The 19,887-nt window shown below is 45.5% G+C and overlaps 1 protein-coding gene across 8 annotated transcripts in view; it reads left to right on the top strand.

Moving 5' to 3' along the window:
• Positions 1 to 18,967, top strand: part of hspg2 (heparan sulfate proteoglycan 2) — a gene marked incomplete at its 3' end in the record, with an annotated part of 196,940 nt that extends 177,973 nt beyond the window's left edge. For all 8 annotated transcript variants that reach the window (XM_062966741.1, XM_062966738.1, XM_062966739.1 and 5 more), the window contains 11 exon segments: positions 979 to 1,117; positions 3,535 to 3,686; positions 7,605 to 7,743; positions 7,930 to 8,084; positions 10,519 to 10,660; positions 11,837 to 11,977; positions 12,078 to 12,212; positions 13,313 to 13,494; positions 13,597 to 13,792; positions 16,357 to 16,536; positions 18,704 to 18,967. In XM_062966741.1, coding sequence (XP_062822811.1) covers positions 979 to 1,117; positions 3,535 to 3,686; positions 7,605 to 7,743; positions 7,930 to 8,084; positions 10,519 to 10,660; positions 11,837 to 11,977; positions 12,078 to 12,212; positions 13,313 to 13,494; positions 13,597 to 13,792; positions 16,357 to 16,536; positions 18,704 to 18,967 — 1,825 coding nt within the window.
• Positions 18,968 to 19,887: the final 920 nt, after the last annotated feature.

Below are 19,887 nucleotides of genomic sequence, written 5' to 3'. Positions count from 1 at the left end.
GAAAGCAACGTTGACACCACAAGAAAATCTACTGAGTGAAACATTTTTAACAGATTCTGGACTGTTCAGAATTTAGGGAGTACAAACTCCCAAAACTTTCCCATGGGAACACTATTTATTATTTATTTATTTATTTACAGTATTTGTATTCCGCCCTTCTTTCTCACCCTGAAGGGGACTCAGGGCGGATCACATTATGTACATATAGGGCAAACATTCAATGAGACAATAGACAGACAGACGCAGAGACAGACATCCTGAGGGGATGTTCGATTCTGGCCACAGGGGGGAGCAGCTGCTTCATCATCCACTCTGATGGCACTTCCTCACTTCCTCATTCCAACGTTGTAAATTAGTTAAACTTGCCTCCCCAATTTTATAAGTGGTACCTTATTTCCTACTTGATAGATGCAACCATCTTTCGGGTTGCTAGGTCAGCAACGAGCAGGGGCTATATTTTATTTTTAATTGACGGGTGCTCACCCCGCCACGGGCTGGCCTTGAACTCATGACCTCATGGTCAGAGTGATTTATTGCAGCAGCTGTTTACCAGCCTGCGCCACAGCCCGGCCCCACACTAACCATTATCCCATCTATTTGCCAGTCTCTGGCTCCGGCGGACCCCTTGTTTTGTACTTCTCTCTCTGGTTAATCTCTATGATTAAAACCCCATTCCCAGGCGTCTCAGCAACATCTGGCTCTGTCTGCGAGGAATAGAAGAATCTTCCCCAATTAGTAGGTCTCCAGAGCCAATACCTTCGGGCACCTGCAGCTGTGTCAGTATTATCCTCAGCATTATCTGTGTCAAAGTGCAAGTCCTGAAACACTGTAGGCCCTGGTGCCCTGGCTGGCTGGGATCTAACAGTGGGAGGAATGGGTCACCTGGTCAGGGCTGGGTGGAAAAGGGCCTTGGGGGTAACATGGCCACCAAAACAGACTCCCATCTCCTCTAATTTGGGGTTGTTCCTCCTCCCGCAGGTCCTGGGGTCCCGCCTCCGGATACTCCAAGTCACGGCGGCCGACTCGGGCGAATACGTCTGCTACGTCAGCGATGGGGCCACGCCGCTGGAGGCCTCGGTCGTCGTCAACATCCCCAGCAGGGACGGCTCGCCTCCAGGTGCCTCTCCCACCGGCATAGAGCTTAGAGCCTGTTCAAACTCATCGTGCTCCCCCAGAGTCTTAAACTTACCATACAGAGAGCCATTTAAGACATGTGCATACTTAAAAAGCCTTACAGTGATCAAATATCGCAGATTCTTTACAAAGGCGAGATTAAAAATATATCCCTCAGAGCTACAAAGAGGCAGACTGCCTGGAATTTCTTATTCCCAAAGACTATGACCCTGTGAGGGAAAGGAAATAGAGACGATAGAATACATTTTATTGCAATGCCGCTATTACACAGTGCAGCGTAGCCAACCTTTATATCCAATTGTGTCTCGCATGAGAAAGAAACTAATCTCAGATAGAGGTATTACTTGAAACCAAGTACCGTATATACTCAAATATAAGCCGACCCAAATATAAGCCGAGGCATCTAATTTTACCACAAACAACTGGGAAAACATTGACTCAATAATAAGCCGAGAGTGGTAAATTTCAGAAATATAGATACATATAGAGTCTCACTTATCCAACACTCGCCTATCCAACGTTCTGGATTATCCAACGCATTTTTGTAGTCAATGTTTTCAATACATTGTGATATTTTGGTGCTAAATTCGTAAATACAGTAATTACTGCATAGCATTACTGCGTATTGAACTACTTTTTCTGTCAAATTTGTTGTTAAACATGATGTTTTAGTGCTTAATTTGTAAAATCATAACCTAATTTGATGTTTAATAGGCTTTTCCTTAATCCCTCCTTATTATCCAAGATATTCGCTTATCCAATATTCTGCCGGCCCGTTTATGTTGGATAACTGAGACTCTACTGTACCAATAAATTAATTAGATTAAATGTTTTCGAATATTTGCATAAAACTGTAATTTAAGATAAGACTGTCCAACTCTGATTAAATCATTATTCTCACCTTCTTCAGTGTAAATGTGCTTATGTAGCCTTTTAATAATAATAGAGTAAAATAATAAATGCAATAATAATAATAATAAATACAGTAAAATAATAAAAGTAATAATAACAATAATATCAATGAAATAATGAATGTATCAATAATAATAAAAATAGAGTAAAATAAATGTAATAGTAACAATAGTAATAGAGTAAAAATGTAATGATAATCATAGAGTAGAATAATAAATGTAATAATACCAATAATAGTAGAGAAAAATAATAAATGTACCATAGATATTTGAGTATAAGCTGACTTGAATAAAATAATATATGTAATGATAATCATAGAGTAGAATAATAAATGTAATAATACCAATAATAGTAGAGAAAAATAATAAATGTACCATAGATATTCGAGTATAAGCTGACTCGAATAAAATAATATATGTAATGATAATCATAGAGTAGAATAAAATAATAAATGTAATGATAATCATAGAGTAATAAATGTAATAATACCAATAAAATAATAAATGTACCATAGATATTTGAGTATAAGCTGACTCGAATAAAATAATATATGTAATGATAATCATAGAGTAGAATAATAAATGTAATAATAGCAATAAAATAATAAATGTACCATATATCCTTGAGTATAAGCCGACTCGAATAAAATAACATATGTAATGATAATCATAGAGTAGAATAAAATAATAAATGTAATGATAATCATAGAGTAAGAAATGTAATAATACCAATAAAATAATAAATGTACCATAGATATTTGAGTATAAGCTGACTCGAATAAAATAATATATGTAATGATAATCATAGAGTAGAATAATAAATGTAATAATAGCAATAAAATAATAAATGTACCATATATCCTTGAGTATAAGCCGACTGGAATAAAATAAATGTAATGATAATCATAGAGTAGAGAAATAAATGTAATACCAATAATAGTAGAGAAAAATAATAAAATAAATGTAATGATAATCATAGAGTAGAGTAATAAATGTAATAATACCATAATAGTAGAGAAAAATAATAAATGTATCATAGATATTCGAGTATAAGCCGACTCAAATAAAATAATAAATGTAATGATAATCATAGAGTAGAGTAATAAAAGTAGTAATATCAATAATAACAGGGAATAAATGTACCGTATATACTCGAGTATAAGCCGACCCGAATATAAGCCAACCAGGACCCTCACCTGAGTATAAGCCAAGGAGAGCTTTTTCAGTGCTAAAAAAGGGCTGAAAAACTCGGCTTATACTCGAGTATATATGGTATATTGATTCTAGGACAATGTACTTCTCCTAAGATGGGATAATTTATTAACAACTGTTTGTTCACTGATGGGTCAATGGACCGTGATGAACAGTACTCCCACGGGCATGGCTTAGCCGCTTCCTTGTTTCGAAGAGTGGTGGTTGCAATAGATAACTGTGGCTTAGTGAAACAAAGGATGTTGCCACTGTCCTCACCCTCCTCTTCCTCCCGCAGCGCATGGGGCAGTCCCTCTGGTGCGGATCGAGTCCTCGTCCGCGACGCTGGCCGAGGGGCAGATGCTGGAGCTGAGCTGCATCGTGGAAGGCCAGCCGCAGGCCACCATCACCTGGTTCAAGCGAGGCGAGCCTCTCCCGCCCAACCACCAGGTACAGAAAAGAAGCCCGTGGGGTGAAAGCCATGTTCTCTTAGAGTCGTTGTTGTGACTCAGCCACAGCATAGCCAGAGTGGGGATGAAGAAGGGGATTCTGGGTTTCAGATACAAGAGCCAGATGATGGGATGCAGGATGAATTTCAGGATGATGGCATGGGAATGGGAATGATACAGGCTGATTCAGAGGCTCGAGAAATGCAGCTTGAGCAGAATGAACTCTTGACTCAGCCGGCCATAGATAACAGCCAGGATGACATTCCCATGGGAATTAATGAGCAAGAGGTGTCTCAAGCCCTGGTGTCTTCAGCCCCGATTCAGGTGCAAGATAACAAGGACCTTGAAGGGGCGCCATCATTATCTAGGGCAGACCGGTTGTTATGGAAGGGAGTTCAGCCTCGTAGGAGTGTAAGATTGGCGGGGAAGAGAGAGGCCTCCACAGGAAAGAGAAATGCATTTTTGGGTTGCTTTTAAAAGTGTGTGTTTTGAGATAGATTCTTGTCGAAGCAAATTCTCGCTTCATCAGAATGCTTCATGCCTAAGAGAAGTTTCCTGGATCTTTGTAACCTTTGGGCCTTTGTTATTTGGGATCTATTGTCTACTGTTTTGGCTTATGAATTATTAGATTGTTATGGCTTAGGGACTCCTGGATTTTCATGGCTTATGAACTATTGGATTCCTATTGACTCTTATTGCAATCTTGAAAACCTTATTACCGCCTGCTTTGATTTATATCTGCTTTTGCTCAATGAAACTACAAAAGACTTCCTTCTGAGTGTGGCTGGGTGTCTATAGCAAGGTGAACTATTCTGAGGTGCGACAGTTGTGGTTGATGTGTCGGGGTAAATAGACAAAACACCTGCTGGGTAGGTAGACAGGTGAATTATCTCCTCCCTTTCACGTCCTCCCTGAGCTGCGCACGGGACTTGTCAATGTGTGAGAGGCCAGTTGAGATATAATCACTTTCTTCGTCTCAATTGCTCTCCTTCCGAAGACATGGCATTCTGATCCAGTCTCATGGGGGAAAAAACTCTCACCAGTCAGCTGTCAGCCAATCTCGGCGGTTAAAAACCTTTATTGACATTATTTACAGCAGTGGTTCCCAAACTTAATTGGCTTATGGCCCCCTTTCCAGAAAAAGTATTACTCAACACCCCCTGGAAAAGGGTGCGTGGCTTAGAGGTGTGGGCGTGGCTCCTGTTCAAGAGCCTCTCCCCAGTCCAAGATGCAGGGCTGGGAGGGGAGGTGGGCGGGGCCACAAATGGGCGGGCAGGACTGGGATGGGCGGAGTTACGAGCTCGGAGGTAGGGCTGAGCTTCTATCCCTGTCCTGCAGAGCCTGCCAGGACACGGGGCGGGGCTAGAGGAGGGGGCGGGGCCTCTTCCCGACGGGGCTGAACCTCTATACCCCGCCCCCATGTTCTAACAAATGCCTCAGGGGAGGTATACAGAGGCTCTTGGGAAGAGGCCCCGCCCCACCTCTAGCCCCGCCCTTTAGGCCTAAAAGGTTTCTCAGGAGAGGTATAGATGCTCAGCCCTGTCTCGGGCTCTTGGAAGGAGGCCCCACCCTTCTCTAGCTCCGCCCCCGTGTCCTAACAGGTGCCTCAGGTGCTCAGCCCTGTCTCTGGCACTTGGGAAGAGGCCCTGCCCCTTCCCTGGCCCCGCCTCCATCTCCTAATAGGTGCCATCACCACCCCCCTGGATCGCTGCAGCGCCCACCAGGTGGTGGTAGAGCCCACTCTGGGAATCACTGATTTACAGCTATGTACATAAAGAGAAGCTAACACACATCTCATCGTTCACTATATTAACCATTACTCTGACAGGACTGAGTCTTGATCTGTAGTTAGCAGAGATTTATAGCACAGCCTCTGACCTTTTTTGCCGCTCACTCCTTAAATAAGGCCCTTGAGCTCTGGCTTTCATCCAGACTCCTTTGGGAGGCTTTATTCTTCACCCATTGCTCTGTGTGCAACTATTTAAATCAGGTCTGATATCATTATATACGGAGATATACCCACAACAATACAGACTCGGAGCAAGAAAGCATCATGGCGAGAGAGTGAGAACATGCCTATCACATGGTCATGACTTCCTGGGCAAACTTTGGTCCTCCAGGTGTTTTGGACTTCAACTCCCACAATTCCTAACAGCCTAACAACCTGCTATGTGGCTCTCTCGCCATGATGACGTCTTGCATTGTCCTGTATTATGGTTGCATGTCTCCGTATATATTGATAGCAGATCTGATGTCTATGTTGCACATAGAACAACAGATGAAGAATAAAGCCTCCCAAAGGAGTCTGGATGAAAGCCAGAGCTCAACCATTCTGTGGAATATGTTGTGACCACATGTCCATTAGAACTGTATTTTTCACACACTGTATTATTTACCTAATATGCCAGAGGGCTGGGAGAACATCAAGGGAGCTAGTTTCAGATCAGGGCAGGCATTGTCGCACCTAAGGCTAGTTTCACCTTGCTCTATACACCAGGCTGCACACAGGTTGAAGTCTTTTGTAGTTTATTAGGAAATAGGAAATAATCCGTTCTTAAAAAGGAAAAGTAGAGTTCCAAAAGATTGTTGCAAAACAAGGCTTCAAAGAATAATCCAGGAAATCATAAGGCATAAAACAAGAGAGCACCAGAAATTAGAGCACCACAAAGTCCCATGAACATGAACACACAAAGGCTGCAAGATAATCCAGGAAAACGAGAACCTGCTTCTTGACTTAAGTGAGAAGTTGCTTTGACAAAGGTTTGTCTCCCAACACACTGTGGCTTTGCATAGCATGAAAGCATTTCTTTGGCCTCTGACCTCCTTCTTGTTTGCTATTCTCACACTCCTGCGAACCCTGAATTCCAAACGGCCAGCTTGATCTAAAGATTCCGTTTCATCAAGGCCAGCCAGCTCGTTAGCGTCTGTCTGTCTGCATGCTATCAGACTGAGAACTGTCCTCTCTTCCTGAGTCAATTTGCACCTGGCTAGTTTCAGTATCATCATCAACACCATTCCCTGCTGTGGGAAAGCCTCCCAGTTCCTCATTGTAAAGGAGCTAATAACGACTGCCACCAATTTGTAAAGATGCAACCACCAAAGACTCAGAGAGGAGACATTTTACTTTTTTCCCCCTTTCTTCTTCTTATTCACTTTAGATGGTAGCGTATGGTTTATAATATATGCGACAAAGGCTTAGATGTTGGAAGAACAATAACAAGTTTATTCAGGCACAGAGCTTAGTGGTTACAATATTGTTTCTCACTTGGAGGTATTTCTATTAACAGTTACAATACTAGAATGAGATGAGTCAAACTCTCTAAAGTGTCACTTCTTTTACTTAAAGTAGTTAGAACTTCTTTCTCTGCTACTTTTAAACCGCAGTCACTCCTGTGATATATGATCACAGATTCTCTGTTCCTTACCAGGACACAGACTACATTAAATAAGTTACCAAACTTATTTTAAACCTACTCAAAATGAACAATTGAGTCTCCTTGATCCCCTCAACCTAGGATCAATCTTCCCTATGCCTCATCAGAGCACAGACTGACTCTCTTTCTTAAACTCTGCACTTCTTCAACAAAACAGCAGTTGGCTCCACCTACTTCTCCATGGCAACCAGCCTCTGAGTGCTGAGATGCAATAACTGTAATACTTACCCTTTTAAAACACAAACACACAATTAAACATAACATCTGTAAAACAAAATTTGTACTTCATTACACTCATCTTCTACAGCAGGCACACTCTGAACCCGAATCCCATAATTCCCATCAGAGTAATCTTGAACCTGAATCCCATAATCCCCATCAGAGTCACTCAGAGGTTCCAACTGAGTCACAACAGGCATAGGGCTCAGTTGGATCGGTCTGTCTTGTGTTTGCACCCACACTGATTCTTCCTGTTTTGGCTACAGGTCTCTGGCCACCGCCTGCGCATCCCGCACGTCTCCTCGGCCAATTCGGGAGAGTACGTCTGCCGGGTCAGTGGCCCTTCCGTCACCCAGGAGGCCACGCTAGTGGTCACCATCCAGGACGGCCAGAGCCCTTTGCGCCGTGAGTCCCAGGGATGCAGCGGGAGGGGAAGGGACGGGACTATGGGCTGTCCACAAGTTATGAACAAGAGAGGTTCTGTGGGTTTGTTCTTACATTGAACGTTGGAATAGGGACGTTTGGATAGAAATCTCGTTGATCAACTCAAAGGTGATTTGTGCCCTAAGTCTTTTGCTTCCCCTTCCGCAGCATCTTCTGACTCGGTTCCCCCTCCGCGGATTGAACCCTCGTCACCCTCTGTTGAGGAAGGGCAGTCCCTGGACCTCACCTGCGTGGCCCCGGGGCAGCCGCACGCCACGTTCACCTGGTATCGCCGGGAAGGGGCCCTGCCTGCCGGTCATCAGGTGAGGAAGGGCTCTGGCGGTCCCTTGTGGGTCATGAAACTGCGTTGACATCGCTGCCCTCTTGGGATGTAGGGAGAGCGACCTGGAGAGGGCGTGGGCAGTGGGGAAAAGATATTTGGAAACCTCCACGTCTACAACACCATTGAATCTAATGCGCACCTCAAATTTGAAAAGGCTGAAACAAAAAAAAAAAACTTCCTGGTGAATGTAGCTGTTGAGGCCTGTGAAGTCTCTGAGGATGATTACGAGGATTTTCTGGTTGAGCCTGGTGTTTCTGTGGGGGAAAGTGAAAGAGTTTTTCGAGACAATGGGAATGTTATGGGTAGATCTGTTGTCGGGAAGACGGGCAGTGATTCGCATGAGAATCGGCTAAGGGTTGACTCTGAAAGGAATGTGGATGAGACAGAGCGTTACCGATAACCTAGTGTTTACAGCTCAGAAGGGATCGTGTGAAACAGAGACAAATTCGTTGTTCCCAGAGACTGAAAAATAAAGGGAACCCAGGTGTGCATAACTGCAGTGTCATGGACAAGGGGAGGATTCTTAAGGAACTGGAGTCAATGTTTGGTGAGGAGATCAACGTTGGATTTTCATGGGTCAAGTTGCCTGTCTTGGGAGCTCCGAGTTAGGAGTTCTGTTCTTGGATCTGTATCTTGTTTTCCTGCTTAAGTTCCATGCCAGCTAGTTTGCCTTTCCTAATAATGGGAATACAAGGGGTTTCAATGTGTGGAAGTCATCACAGAGTCTGCTGGGTAACGTAGTTTCCCTTGTCCTCCACTCCTTTCCACCTCTCATCCCATTGGCTCCCATCCCCTCAACTCACATCCCATTGACTCTTGTCCCCTTGATTCCCGTCTCCTTGACTCCTGACCCCTTGACTGTAGTCCCATTCGCTCTCATCCCTTCGACTCCTATCTGCTCCCCTTGATTCCTGTCCTCTTGACTCCCATCCCCTTGACTCCTGTCTCATTCAATCCCATTCCCTTGACTCCTGTCCCATTGACTCTCGTCTCCTTGATTCCCATCTCCTTGACTCCTGTCTCCTTAACTCCTGACCCCTTGACTCTAGTCCCATTCACTTTTGTCCTTTTGACTCCTACCTGGTCCCCTTGATTCCTGTCCTCTTGACTCCTGTCCCCTTGACTCATGTCCCTTCGACTCCCGTCCCCTTGATTCCATTCCCATGGAATCCTATCCCATTCAATCCCGTCCCCTTGACTCCTGTCCCTTCGAGTCCCGTCCCTTCGACTCCTGTGCCTTCGACTCCTGTCCCCTTGACTCCATTCCCATGGAATCCTGTCCCCTTGATTCCCGTCCTCTTGGCTCCCGTCCCCTTGACTCCTGTCCCATTGAGTCTCATCCCCTTGATTCTCATCCCTTCAACTCTTGTCCCCTCAACCACTAACTCCTCGCTACTCTTCTCCTCGACTCCCATCCCATTGTCATATGCCAGTTGGCTTGAGGAGGGAAGGAGGGAGAAGAGAATGGAAGCCTGCTGGGTAATGTAGTTTTCTCCCTCTTTCCCTCCCATTGACTCCTGTGCCGAGTGTGTCAAGGGGACAGGGGTCAATGGGATGGGAGATGGAAAGAAGTGGAGGAGGACACTGAAGACTACGTTACCCAGCACGCTCCAGGGCAACTTCCACATGTAGATGCCCCTTGTATTGCCATAAGAAAAGGCAACATCAGTGGTGCTGGTTGGCCCAGGCAAGTGCCATTTTCGGGCAAGGACGAGGACAAGGAAAGGGCATCTCGGAGGCACTGGAGAGTGCAAGGAATCGAGGGAGGGAGGCAGCCACTCTTGAGCACCTTCGGATGTAACACGCACCGTAATTTTGGCTACACAATTTAGCCAAAAAAATGTGCGCATTAGACGAGGAATCGAGGGAGGGAGGCAGCCACTGTTGAGCATCGTTGGATGTAATGCGCACCGTAATTTTGGCTACACAAATTTGGCCAAAAAAAAGTGCGCATTAGACGAGGAATCGAGGGAGGGAGACAGCCACTGTTGAGCATTGTCGGATGTAATGCGCACCGTAATTTTAGCTACACAATTTAGCCAAAAAAATGTGCGCATTAGACAAGGAATCGAGGGAGGGAGGCAGCCACTGTTGAGCATCGTTGGATGTAATGCGCACCGTAATTTTGGCTACACAAATTTGGCCAAAAAAAAGTGCGCATTAGACATGAGGAATTGAGGGAGGGAGGCAGCCACTGTTGAGCATCGTCGGATGTAACGCGCACTATAATTTTGGCTACACAAATTTGGCCAAAAAAAGTGCGGATTAGACTTGAGGAATTGAGGGAGGTTGACAGCCACTCTTGAGCACCTTCGTCTGTAACGCACACCGTAATTTTAGCTACACAATTTAGCCAAAAAAGGTGCGCATTAGACTTGGGTAAATGCAGAAATCCTTCCCTCTTGCACTAACAGGTGTCCGGCGCTCGCTTGCGGCTCGTCCAGGTGACCCCATCAGACTCCGGCGAATACGTCTGCCGCGTGAGCAGCGGATCCGGCCCAGCGCAGATGGCTTCCTTCACGGTCTCCGTCTCGGCTAGTGTCAGCGCAGCGTCACGTAAGTTTTACAGGGCCATAGTGAAGGCAGAAGCAACGGGTTTCCCCATAGTGTTGACCGGGGGCTTCTGGGTCTGTGGGGTGGGCAGTCCTTGCCACACATCTTTCATTTGTTGTTCTGTGGCGCCAAACGGACTTGTCCCGTATTGAGTCTCATGCGCCTTCAAATCTAATGTGCGCCCTTGTTTGCAAAACCTCAAAATCAAAGTTTTAGAACAATGATTCCCAAAGTGGGCATTACTGCACCCTGGTGGGCGCTGGAGCGATCCAGGGGGGCGGTGCTGGCACCTATTAGGACACGGGGACGGGGCCAAAGGAGGGGCGGGGCCTCTTCCCAAGTGCCGGAGACGGGCCTGAGAATCTTCTATACCTCTCCTGAAGTGCTTGTTGGGGCACAGAGGGAGGAGCTAGGGAAGGGGGCGGGGCCTCCTTCCAAGAGCTCAAGACAGGGCTGAGCCTCTACCTCTCCTGAGAGGCCTTTTAAGACTAAAGGGCGGGGCTGGGTTGGGGGCGGGGCCTCTTCTCAAGAGCCCGAGACAGGGCTGAGCCTCTATACCTCTCCGGAGAGGCCTTTTAGGACTAAAGGGTGGGGCTAGGGGCGGGGGCGGGGCCTCTTCCCAAGAGCCCGAGACAGGGCTGAGCATCTATACCTCTCCGGAGAGGCCTTTTAAGACTAAAGGGTGGGGCTAGGGGTCAGGGTGGGGCCTCTGTATACCTCCCCTGCTTGTTAGAACAGGGGGGCAGAGTATAGAGGTTCAGCCCCGTCAGGCACTTGGGAAGAGGCCCCGCCCCCTCCTCTAGCCCCGCCTCCTGTATCCTGGCAGACTCCACAGGACAGGGATAGATGCTCAGCCCTGACTCAGAGCTCGTAACTCTACCCATCCCAGTCCTGGCCACCCATTTATGGCCCCGCCCACCTCCCCCTCCCAGCTTGGACTAGAGGAGAGGCTCAGCCCCGCCCTCTGGATCAGGAGCCACGCCCACCCCTCTAAGCCACGCCCCCTTTCCAGGGTGTGCTGAGTCATATTTTTTCTGGAAAGGGGGCGGCAGGCCAAATAAGTTTGGGAACCACTGATTTAGAAGGTCTAAAAGGATAGGGATGCCTCACCAAACTACAAATCCCAGGCTGGCATAGCATTGAGCCCTGGCCATTGAATCCCCCCCCCCCCCCGCACAGGTTTCAAGAGCCCCATCATCTCCATCGACCCGCACAGCACCGCCGTGCGCAAAGGTGCTGACGTCTCCTTCAAGTGCCGCATCCACGACGGCGCCCAGCCCATCGAGATCAGCTGGAAGATGCCCAACGACCGGCTGCAAGGTGAGGCTGGGGGGCAGCCCCAAATCCCATCCTCCGGGGTCTCTCCTGCTACAGAAGAAGGCCCTTCCGAGGGTTTAATGAGCCTTATCTCCTTGTACAGAGAACGTGAAGATCAGCCCCAATGGCTCCGTGATCTCTGTCTCCAAGGCCCAGCCGGAGAACCAGGGCGCCTACCGCTGCATCGCCTCCAACCGCTTTGGGATCGCCAACAGCGTGGTCAACCTCATGGTGCAAGGTGAGCGGGGAAGCGGGGTGGCCTGTATTTGCATTTGCATAATAATAGTAATAATAATTATTATTATTAATTGTGTTTTTGGATCTGTAATAATAATAATGATTATGTATTTATGGCTTGCCTCTCTGTGCAACTCAAGGTGGGGTAATAAATAATGTGCATCTGGATCTGTGGCAGTATTAATAATAACAGTAATAATTATCAACGTGTCTTTGGATCTATGGCAGTAATAATAATAATAATGATGATGTATTTGTGGCCTGTGCCTCAGTGTGACTGATGAGGCACTTATTCCTTCCTTTATAGCAGGGGTCCCCAAACTAAGGCCCGGGGGCCGAATGCGGCCCATTGAAGCCATTTATCCGGCCCCCACGGCACAAGGGCACAAGGGGGTTGGGCTAAATGACCCAAGGGGTCTCTTCTTCTGTTACAACCCTTATTATTATTATTATTATTATTATTATTATTATTATTATTATTATTATTATTACTACTACTATTATTATTATTAACATTGATTCTGGGTGGCCATCTGTCAGGGGTGCTTTGCTTGTGCTTTCGGAGCACAAAGACAAAGGGGGATTGGACTCAATGGCCCAAAGGGTCTCTTCTAACCCTCTTATTTATTATTATTATTATTATTATTATTATTATTATTATTATTATTATTTATTGCTCGGTGGCCAACTATAGTCCGGCCCTCCAATGGTCCAAAGGATCGTGAACTGGCCCCCTGTTTAAAAAGTTTGGGGACCCCTGCTTTATAGTAATAATAATAATATTTTTTTTTCATGTCAGGAGCGACTTGAGAAACTGCAAGTCGCTTCTGGAGTGAGAGAATTGGCCGTCTGCAAGGACGTTGCCCAGGGGTCGCCTGGATGTTTTGATGTTTTTACCATCCTTGTGGGAGGCTTTTCTCATGTCCCCACATGGAGCTGGAGCTAATAGAGGGAGCTCATCCGATAATAATTAAATAATTAAATAATAATAATAATAGTTTTATAATAATTATTTATATTAATTAAATTAATTAAATAATATAATAATAATTAAATAATAATAATAATAATAATAGTTTTTCTTCTGCTCGTCCCCGACAGGGCCCCCCACGGTCTCGGTGGTGCCGCAGGGCCCCATCCGGATGAAGGCGGGCCAGTCTGTGAGCCTGGACTGCTTGGGGTCGGGTGAGCCCCGGTCCCTGGTGCGCTGGAGCCGGGTGGGCGTCCGGCAGAAGGTGGAGCACCAGAGCGTCCTGCCGCTGGAGAGCCGGGCCGTGCTGCGGGTGAGTCCGGCGGAGAGGTGGGGGACCCGGCAGGAGAACCGTCCCACGCCCAAGGGGGTTGACCCTCACCTTTCTCTCCCTCACCCCCCCCCCCCCCCCCAGTTGTCGTCGGTCAAGGCGGAGGACGCCGGCACCTACGTCTGCCTGGCCCAGAACAGCCTGGGGACGGCGGAGGCGCAGGTGGAGGTCAGCGTGGAGGAGGCTGCCCACAGGAGACCCGGCGCCCCCGAGATCCAGGCCAGCCCCACGCAGACCGTGGTGGCCGGACAGACGGCCAGGCTCCGCTGCCCCGCCACAGGTGAGGGCGCAAGGAACGGGAAGGAGATACATATAATATTGATACTAATCTATCTATATAAAAGGGTAATGAAATTTCAGCCTAGGACAAAACAACAAAACTACACATCCCAGAAACACTAAACTTGGCAGCACAAACCCTCATCCATGCCTCTACGTTCATACAATAAAAATAAAATAAAAATAAAATCCTAAATAGAGGGAGAGGAATAATTGTTTTTATCCAATTGCTACCAGTTAGAAGGCTAAGCTCCGCCCACTTGATCCCCTAGCAACCCATGCAGCCCAGGGGACAGGCAGAGTTAGGCCTCACTTAGGCCTCTTCCACACTGCCTATAAAATACAGATTATCTGATTTGAATTGGATTATATGGCAGTGTAGACTCAAGGCCCTTCCACACAGCTATATAACCCATTTATAATCTTATATTATCTCCTTTGAACGGGATTATCTTGATTCCACACTGCCATATAATCCACTTCAGTGTGCAGTCAGACACAACTGGACTTAATGTCAGGAGAAAACCTTGACCCTTTACCTTAACTACCACCAATTCCTCAATACTTTATTTCCCATACCACCAGACTTCGCCACAGCAACGCGTGGCTGGGCACAGCTAGTCTATATATATAAAAGTGTGATGAAATTTCGGCCTAGGACAAAACAACAAAACTACACATCCCAGAAACACTAAATTTGCCAGCACAACCCCTCATCCATGCCTCTACATTCATACAACAAAAAGGAAAGAAAAATAAAGTCCTAATTAGAGGGAGAGGAATCATTGTTTTTATCCAATTGCTGCCAGTTAGAAGGCTAAGCTCCGCCCACTCGGTCTCCTAGCAACCCACTCAGCCCAGGGGACAGGCAGATTTAGGCCTCACTTAGGCCTCTTCCACAGATTAATTTGCACTGGATTATATGGCAGTGTAGACTCAAGGCCCTTCCACACAGCTATATAACCCATTTATAATGGACTTAATGTCAGGAGAAAACCTTTACCCTTTACCTTAACTACCACCAATTCCTCAATACTTTATTTCCCATACCACCATACTTCTCCACAGCAACGCGTGGTCGGGCACAGCTAGTATTATAATGTAATGCAATATAATACTAATAATTAATACAATATGATAATGTTTATTATGTATTATATATTAAATGTAATATTACAGTATAGTGGTGTCGTGCAATATAGTAATACATAGTGCTAATATTGTGCTATGCTAATGATATAATATATTGAATGTAAATATAACTTGTAAGCTATCTTCCTTCCTTCTCTCTTTCTGTCGATCTTTCCTCCTTCTTCCTTTCTTCCTTCCCTCCCTCTATCTTCCTTCATTCCTTCCTTCTTTCCTTCCTTCTCTCTTTCTGTCCATCTTTCCTCCTTCTTCCTTCCTTCCTTATGTCCCTTTCCTCCTTCCCTCTTTCTTTATTTCTCCCTCCCTTCCTTCCTTTCTTCCCTCCCTCTGACGCTATCTTCTTTCCTTCTCTTCTTCTGTCCATCTTTCCTCCTTCTTCCTTCCTTCCTTCTGCACTTCCTCTCTTCCTCCCTCTTCCTTCCTTCTGTCCTTCTGCCCATCTTTCCTCCCTCCCTCCTTCCCTTTCTTTTTTTCCCTTCCTGCCTTCCTTCCTTCCTTCCTTCCTTCCTTCCTTCCTTCCTTCCTTCCTTCCTTCCTTCTTTTCTTCTGTCCTTCTGTCCATCTTTCCTCCTCTTTCCTTTCTTCCTTCCCTCCCTCTATCTTCATTCCTTCCTTCTGTCCCTTTCTTTATTTCTCTCTTCCTTCTGTCCTTCCTTTCTTCCTCCCTCTTCCTTCCTTCTGTCCTTCTGTCCTTTCCTTCCTCCCTCCCTCCTTCCCTTTCTTTTTTTCCTTCCTTCCTTCCTTCCTTTCTTCCTTCTTTTCTTCTTTCCTTCTGTCCATCCTTCCTCCCTCCTCTTTGTCTCCCTTCCTTTCTTCCTGTCAGGGAATCATCACCCTGACCGATTGATGAGTCAGGTCTCACCTTTTGCACCGACAAACGACACCTCAGTCGTTAATTATCTGCTGATCCCAGCGGTTCTAAAGGCTTTATTTACAAGTTATTTACAACACTAAATGCCATCACTCTCTGGACACATGGCACATCCTCTCGACTTGCCCTTGCCGAGTCTGTTATCAGTGCAAACAAGCACCTCCCTGCATTCCACAGTTCATGACGAATGTAGTTGAAACGGAAGTCTTGACCTATTGGCCCTGCAGGCAATCACTCAGGGCTGGCATGTAATTAACTCCTGGACTGCTGGAATGCTTTCCGGAACACATACACACAATCCAACAGCAACAATTGATTGAACATTTCACACTATAACAACAAAAACACTAACACTTCCTTCCTGCCTCAGAGTGTGGTGGAGGCTTTGAAGCAGGGGCTGGATGGGCGTCTGTCGGGGGGGCTTTGAATGTGATTTTCCTGCTTCTTGTCAGAATGGGGGTGGACTGGATATCCCACGAGTTCTCTTCCATCTCTAGGATGCTAGGATTCCATCCATGCTCTTCCTCCCCGTCTCTCCCTTGCAGGCCACCCTACTCCGACCATCCACTGGTCCAAGCTGAGGGCCCCCTTGCCCTGGCAGCACCGCATTGTCAACGAGACCCTGGTCATCCCTCGGGCGGCCCAGCAGGACTCCGGGCAGTACATCTGCAACGCCACCAACGCCGCCGGGTCCACCGAGGCCTTCATCGTGCTGGACGTGGAGAGTAAGCACTCCGGGGAGGGTGCCTCCTTAGGTCCCTCACATACCCTTGCTTTGCACGGACACACATCCTGGAGCTTGGAGAAGTAACTTCTTGAGATGGCCACTCCTAGGAACCAAGTTATTATTTTCGATTCTAGTGCCCAGCCGTTGTGCTATTTGGGGTTTGTTGCTCAAATAGCAGTAATCCAAAATAATAACAACAATAATAATAACAATAATAGTGTCCAATGTGTGATCCAATAAAACAGCCAGCAGAGTGTCTGCTGTGGACTCAACTTGTTGTGTTTCTAATAATAATAATAATAATAATAATAATAATAATAATAATAATAATAATAAGGATAATAATAGTGTCCGACGTGTGAGCCAATACAACAGCCCCGGTCCCGGTGGTGATGGGCACACTGGGTGCCGTGCCAAAAGATCTCAGCCGGCATTTGGAAACAATAGACATTGACAAAATTACAATCTGCCAACTGCAAAAGGCCACCCTGCTGGGATCTGCACGCATCATCCGAAAATACATCACACAGTCCTAGACACTTGGGAAGTGTTCGACTTGTGGTTTTGTGAAACGAAATCCAGCATGTCTATCTTGTTTGCTGTGTCATACAACATCGTTGTGTCAATAATAATAATAATAATAATAATAATAATAATAATAATAATAATAATAATAATAATAATACAACAGCCAGCAGAGTGTCTGTTGTGGACTCATCATGTTGTGTTTCTAATAATAATAACAACAATAATAATAATAACAATGTGTCCGACGTGTGATCCAATACAACAGCCAGCAGTGTGTCTGCTGTGGACTCAACTTGTTGTGTTTCAAATAATAATAATAATAATAATAATAATAATAATAATAATAATAATAATAATTTACAATATAATTTACAATCATATATAATAATAAAATATATTGTATATATATATAATATTGATAATATTATAGTGTAATATGACATAATACTAATAATACAATATAATAATAATTATATAGTATATAGTACATGTAATATTACTAATAATATTACAATATATTGATACAGTACAATATAGTAATTTAATGCCAGTATTGTGCTATGCTAATAATATAATATTGTATGTAAATTTAATTTGTAAGCCGCTCTGAGTCCCTTTCGGGGTGAGAAGGGCGGGATATAAATGTAGTAAATAAATCAATAATAATAATTATAATAATTCTTACTGCCTATCCTTGTGGCTCAGTTATGTGCAGAGAGAACCTCAGATTCTGGAGATGATGATGATGATGATGATGATAATAATAATAATAATAACAACAACAACAACACAAAATAATAATAATGATGATAATAATAATAATAGTAAAAATAATAATAATTCTTACTGCCTATCCTTCCGTCTCAGTTATATCCAGAGAGAACCTCAGATCCTGGAGATGATGATGACGACAACAACAACAACACAATAATAATAATAATAATAATAATAATAATTCTTACTGCCTATCCTTGCAGCTCAGTTATAACCATAGAGAACCTCAGACCCTGGAGATGACGATAATAACAAATACAAAATAATAATAATAATAATAATAATAATAATAATAATAATAATAATAATAATAATAATAATAATCACATAGTCCTAGACACTTGGGAAGTGTCCAACATGTGATCCAATGCAATAGCCAGCGTAGCGATCTTGTTTGCTGTGTACTCATCTTGTTCTGTATCAAATAATAATAATAATAATAATACTCCTGACCTCATGATTGTGTTAGAAAAACCAAGTATGGATCATTGACGTTGCTATCCCAGGTGACAGCAGGATTGACGAGAAGCAACTGGAAAAGCTGACACAATGTGAGGATTTGAAGATCGAACTGCAAAGACTCTGGCACAAACCGGTCAAAATGGTCCCAGTGGTGATTGGCACACTGGACGCAGTACCTAAAGTCTTTGCAGTTCAATCTATTATTATTAATAATAATAGTAATAATGATAATAATAATAATACATGAAGTGCCCAAGTTACAAGAGAGGTTCTGTAAGTTGGTTCTTAAGTTGAAGTTGTATGTCAGTTTGGAACAAGGACATTTTTAAAGTGTAAATCCACTTTACTATAATATCTTGGATATATAATATCTTTGCATTGCATTTCACTCCCTCTCCCAGCTCCGCCATACGCCACTATCCTCCCGGACGCGGCCTCGGTGCGGTCCGGCGACATGGTGCAGCTTCAGTGCCTGGCCCACGGAACGCCCCCCCTGCGCTACCGGTGGAGCAAGGACGGCGACAGGCGGCTCCCGGGACACGCCGTGGTCCGCGAGGGGCTCCTGCACCTGGGGCCCATCGTCCCCCGCGACTCGGGGGCCTACCGCTGCACCGTCAGCAACCGGGTGGGAGAGGGCGAGGCCCTGGCCCAGGTCCGGGTGCAAGGTGAGCGGAGCTTTTGAGGCTGGGTGGACATCTGTCAGAAGGGCTTTGATTGTGCAGTTCCTGCATGGAAGAAGAGGGTTGGACTGGATGGTCCTTGGGGTCCATTCCAACTCTACAGTTCTATGATTCATCTCTCTCTCTCTCTCTCTCTCTCTCTCTCTCTCTCTCTCTGTCTCTGAGGGTTGGACTGGATGGTCCTTGGAGGTCCCTTCCAACTCTACAGTTCTATGATTCCTCTCTCTCTCTCTCTCTCTCTCTCTCTCTCTCTCTCTCTCTCTCTCTCTCTGAGGGTTGGACTGGATGGTCCTTGGAGGTCCCTTCCAACTCTACAGTTCTATGATTCTCTCTCTCTCTCTCTCTCTCTCTCTCTCTCTCTCTCTCTCTCTCTCTGAGGGTTGGACTGGATGGTCCCTTGGAGGTCCCTTCCAACTCTACAGTTCTATGATTCCCTCTCTCTCTCTCTCTCTCTCTCTCTCTCTCTCTCTCTCTGAGGGTTGGACTGGATGGTCCTTGGAGGTCCCTTCCAACTCTACAGTTCTATGATTCTCTCTCTCTCTCTCTCTCTCTCTCTCCTCTCTCTCTCTCTGAGGGTTGGACTGGATGGTCCTTGGAGGTCCCTTCCAACTCTACAGTTCTATGATTCCTCTCTCTCTCTCTCTCTCTCTCTCTCTCTCTCTCTGAGGGTTGGACTGGATGGTCCTTGGAGGTCCCTTCCAACTCTACAGTTCTATGATTCCTCTCTCTCTCTCTCTCTCTCTCTCTCTCTCTCTCTGAGGGTTGGACTGGATGGTCCTTGGAGGTCCCTTTCCAACTCTACAGTTCTATGATTCATCTCTCTCTCTCTCTCTCTCTCTCTCTCTCTCTCTGAGGGTTGGACTGGATGGTCCTTGGAGGTCCCTTCCAACTCTACAGTTCTATGA

Source organism: Anolis carolinensis, unplaced genomic scaffold (genome assembly GCF_035594765.1).
Source record: "Anolis carolinensis isolate JA03-04 unplaced genomic scaffold, rAnoCar3.1.pri scaffold_28, whole genome shotgun sequence".
Taxonomy (NCBI): Eukaryota; Metazoa; Chordata; class Lepidosauria; order Squamata; family Dactyloidae; genus Anolis; species Anolis carolinensis.
The sequence above is the reverse complement of the archived record's forward strand: the minus strand, read 5'-3'. Positions and strand labels throughout refer to the sequence as shown.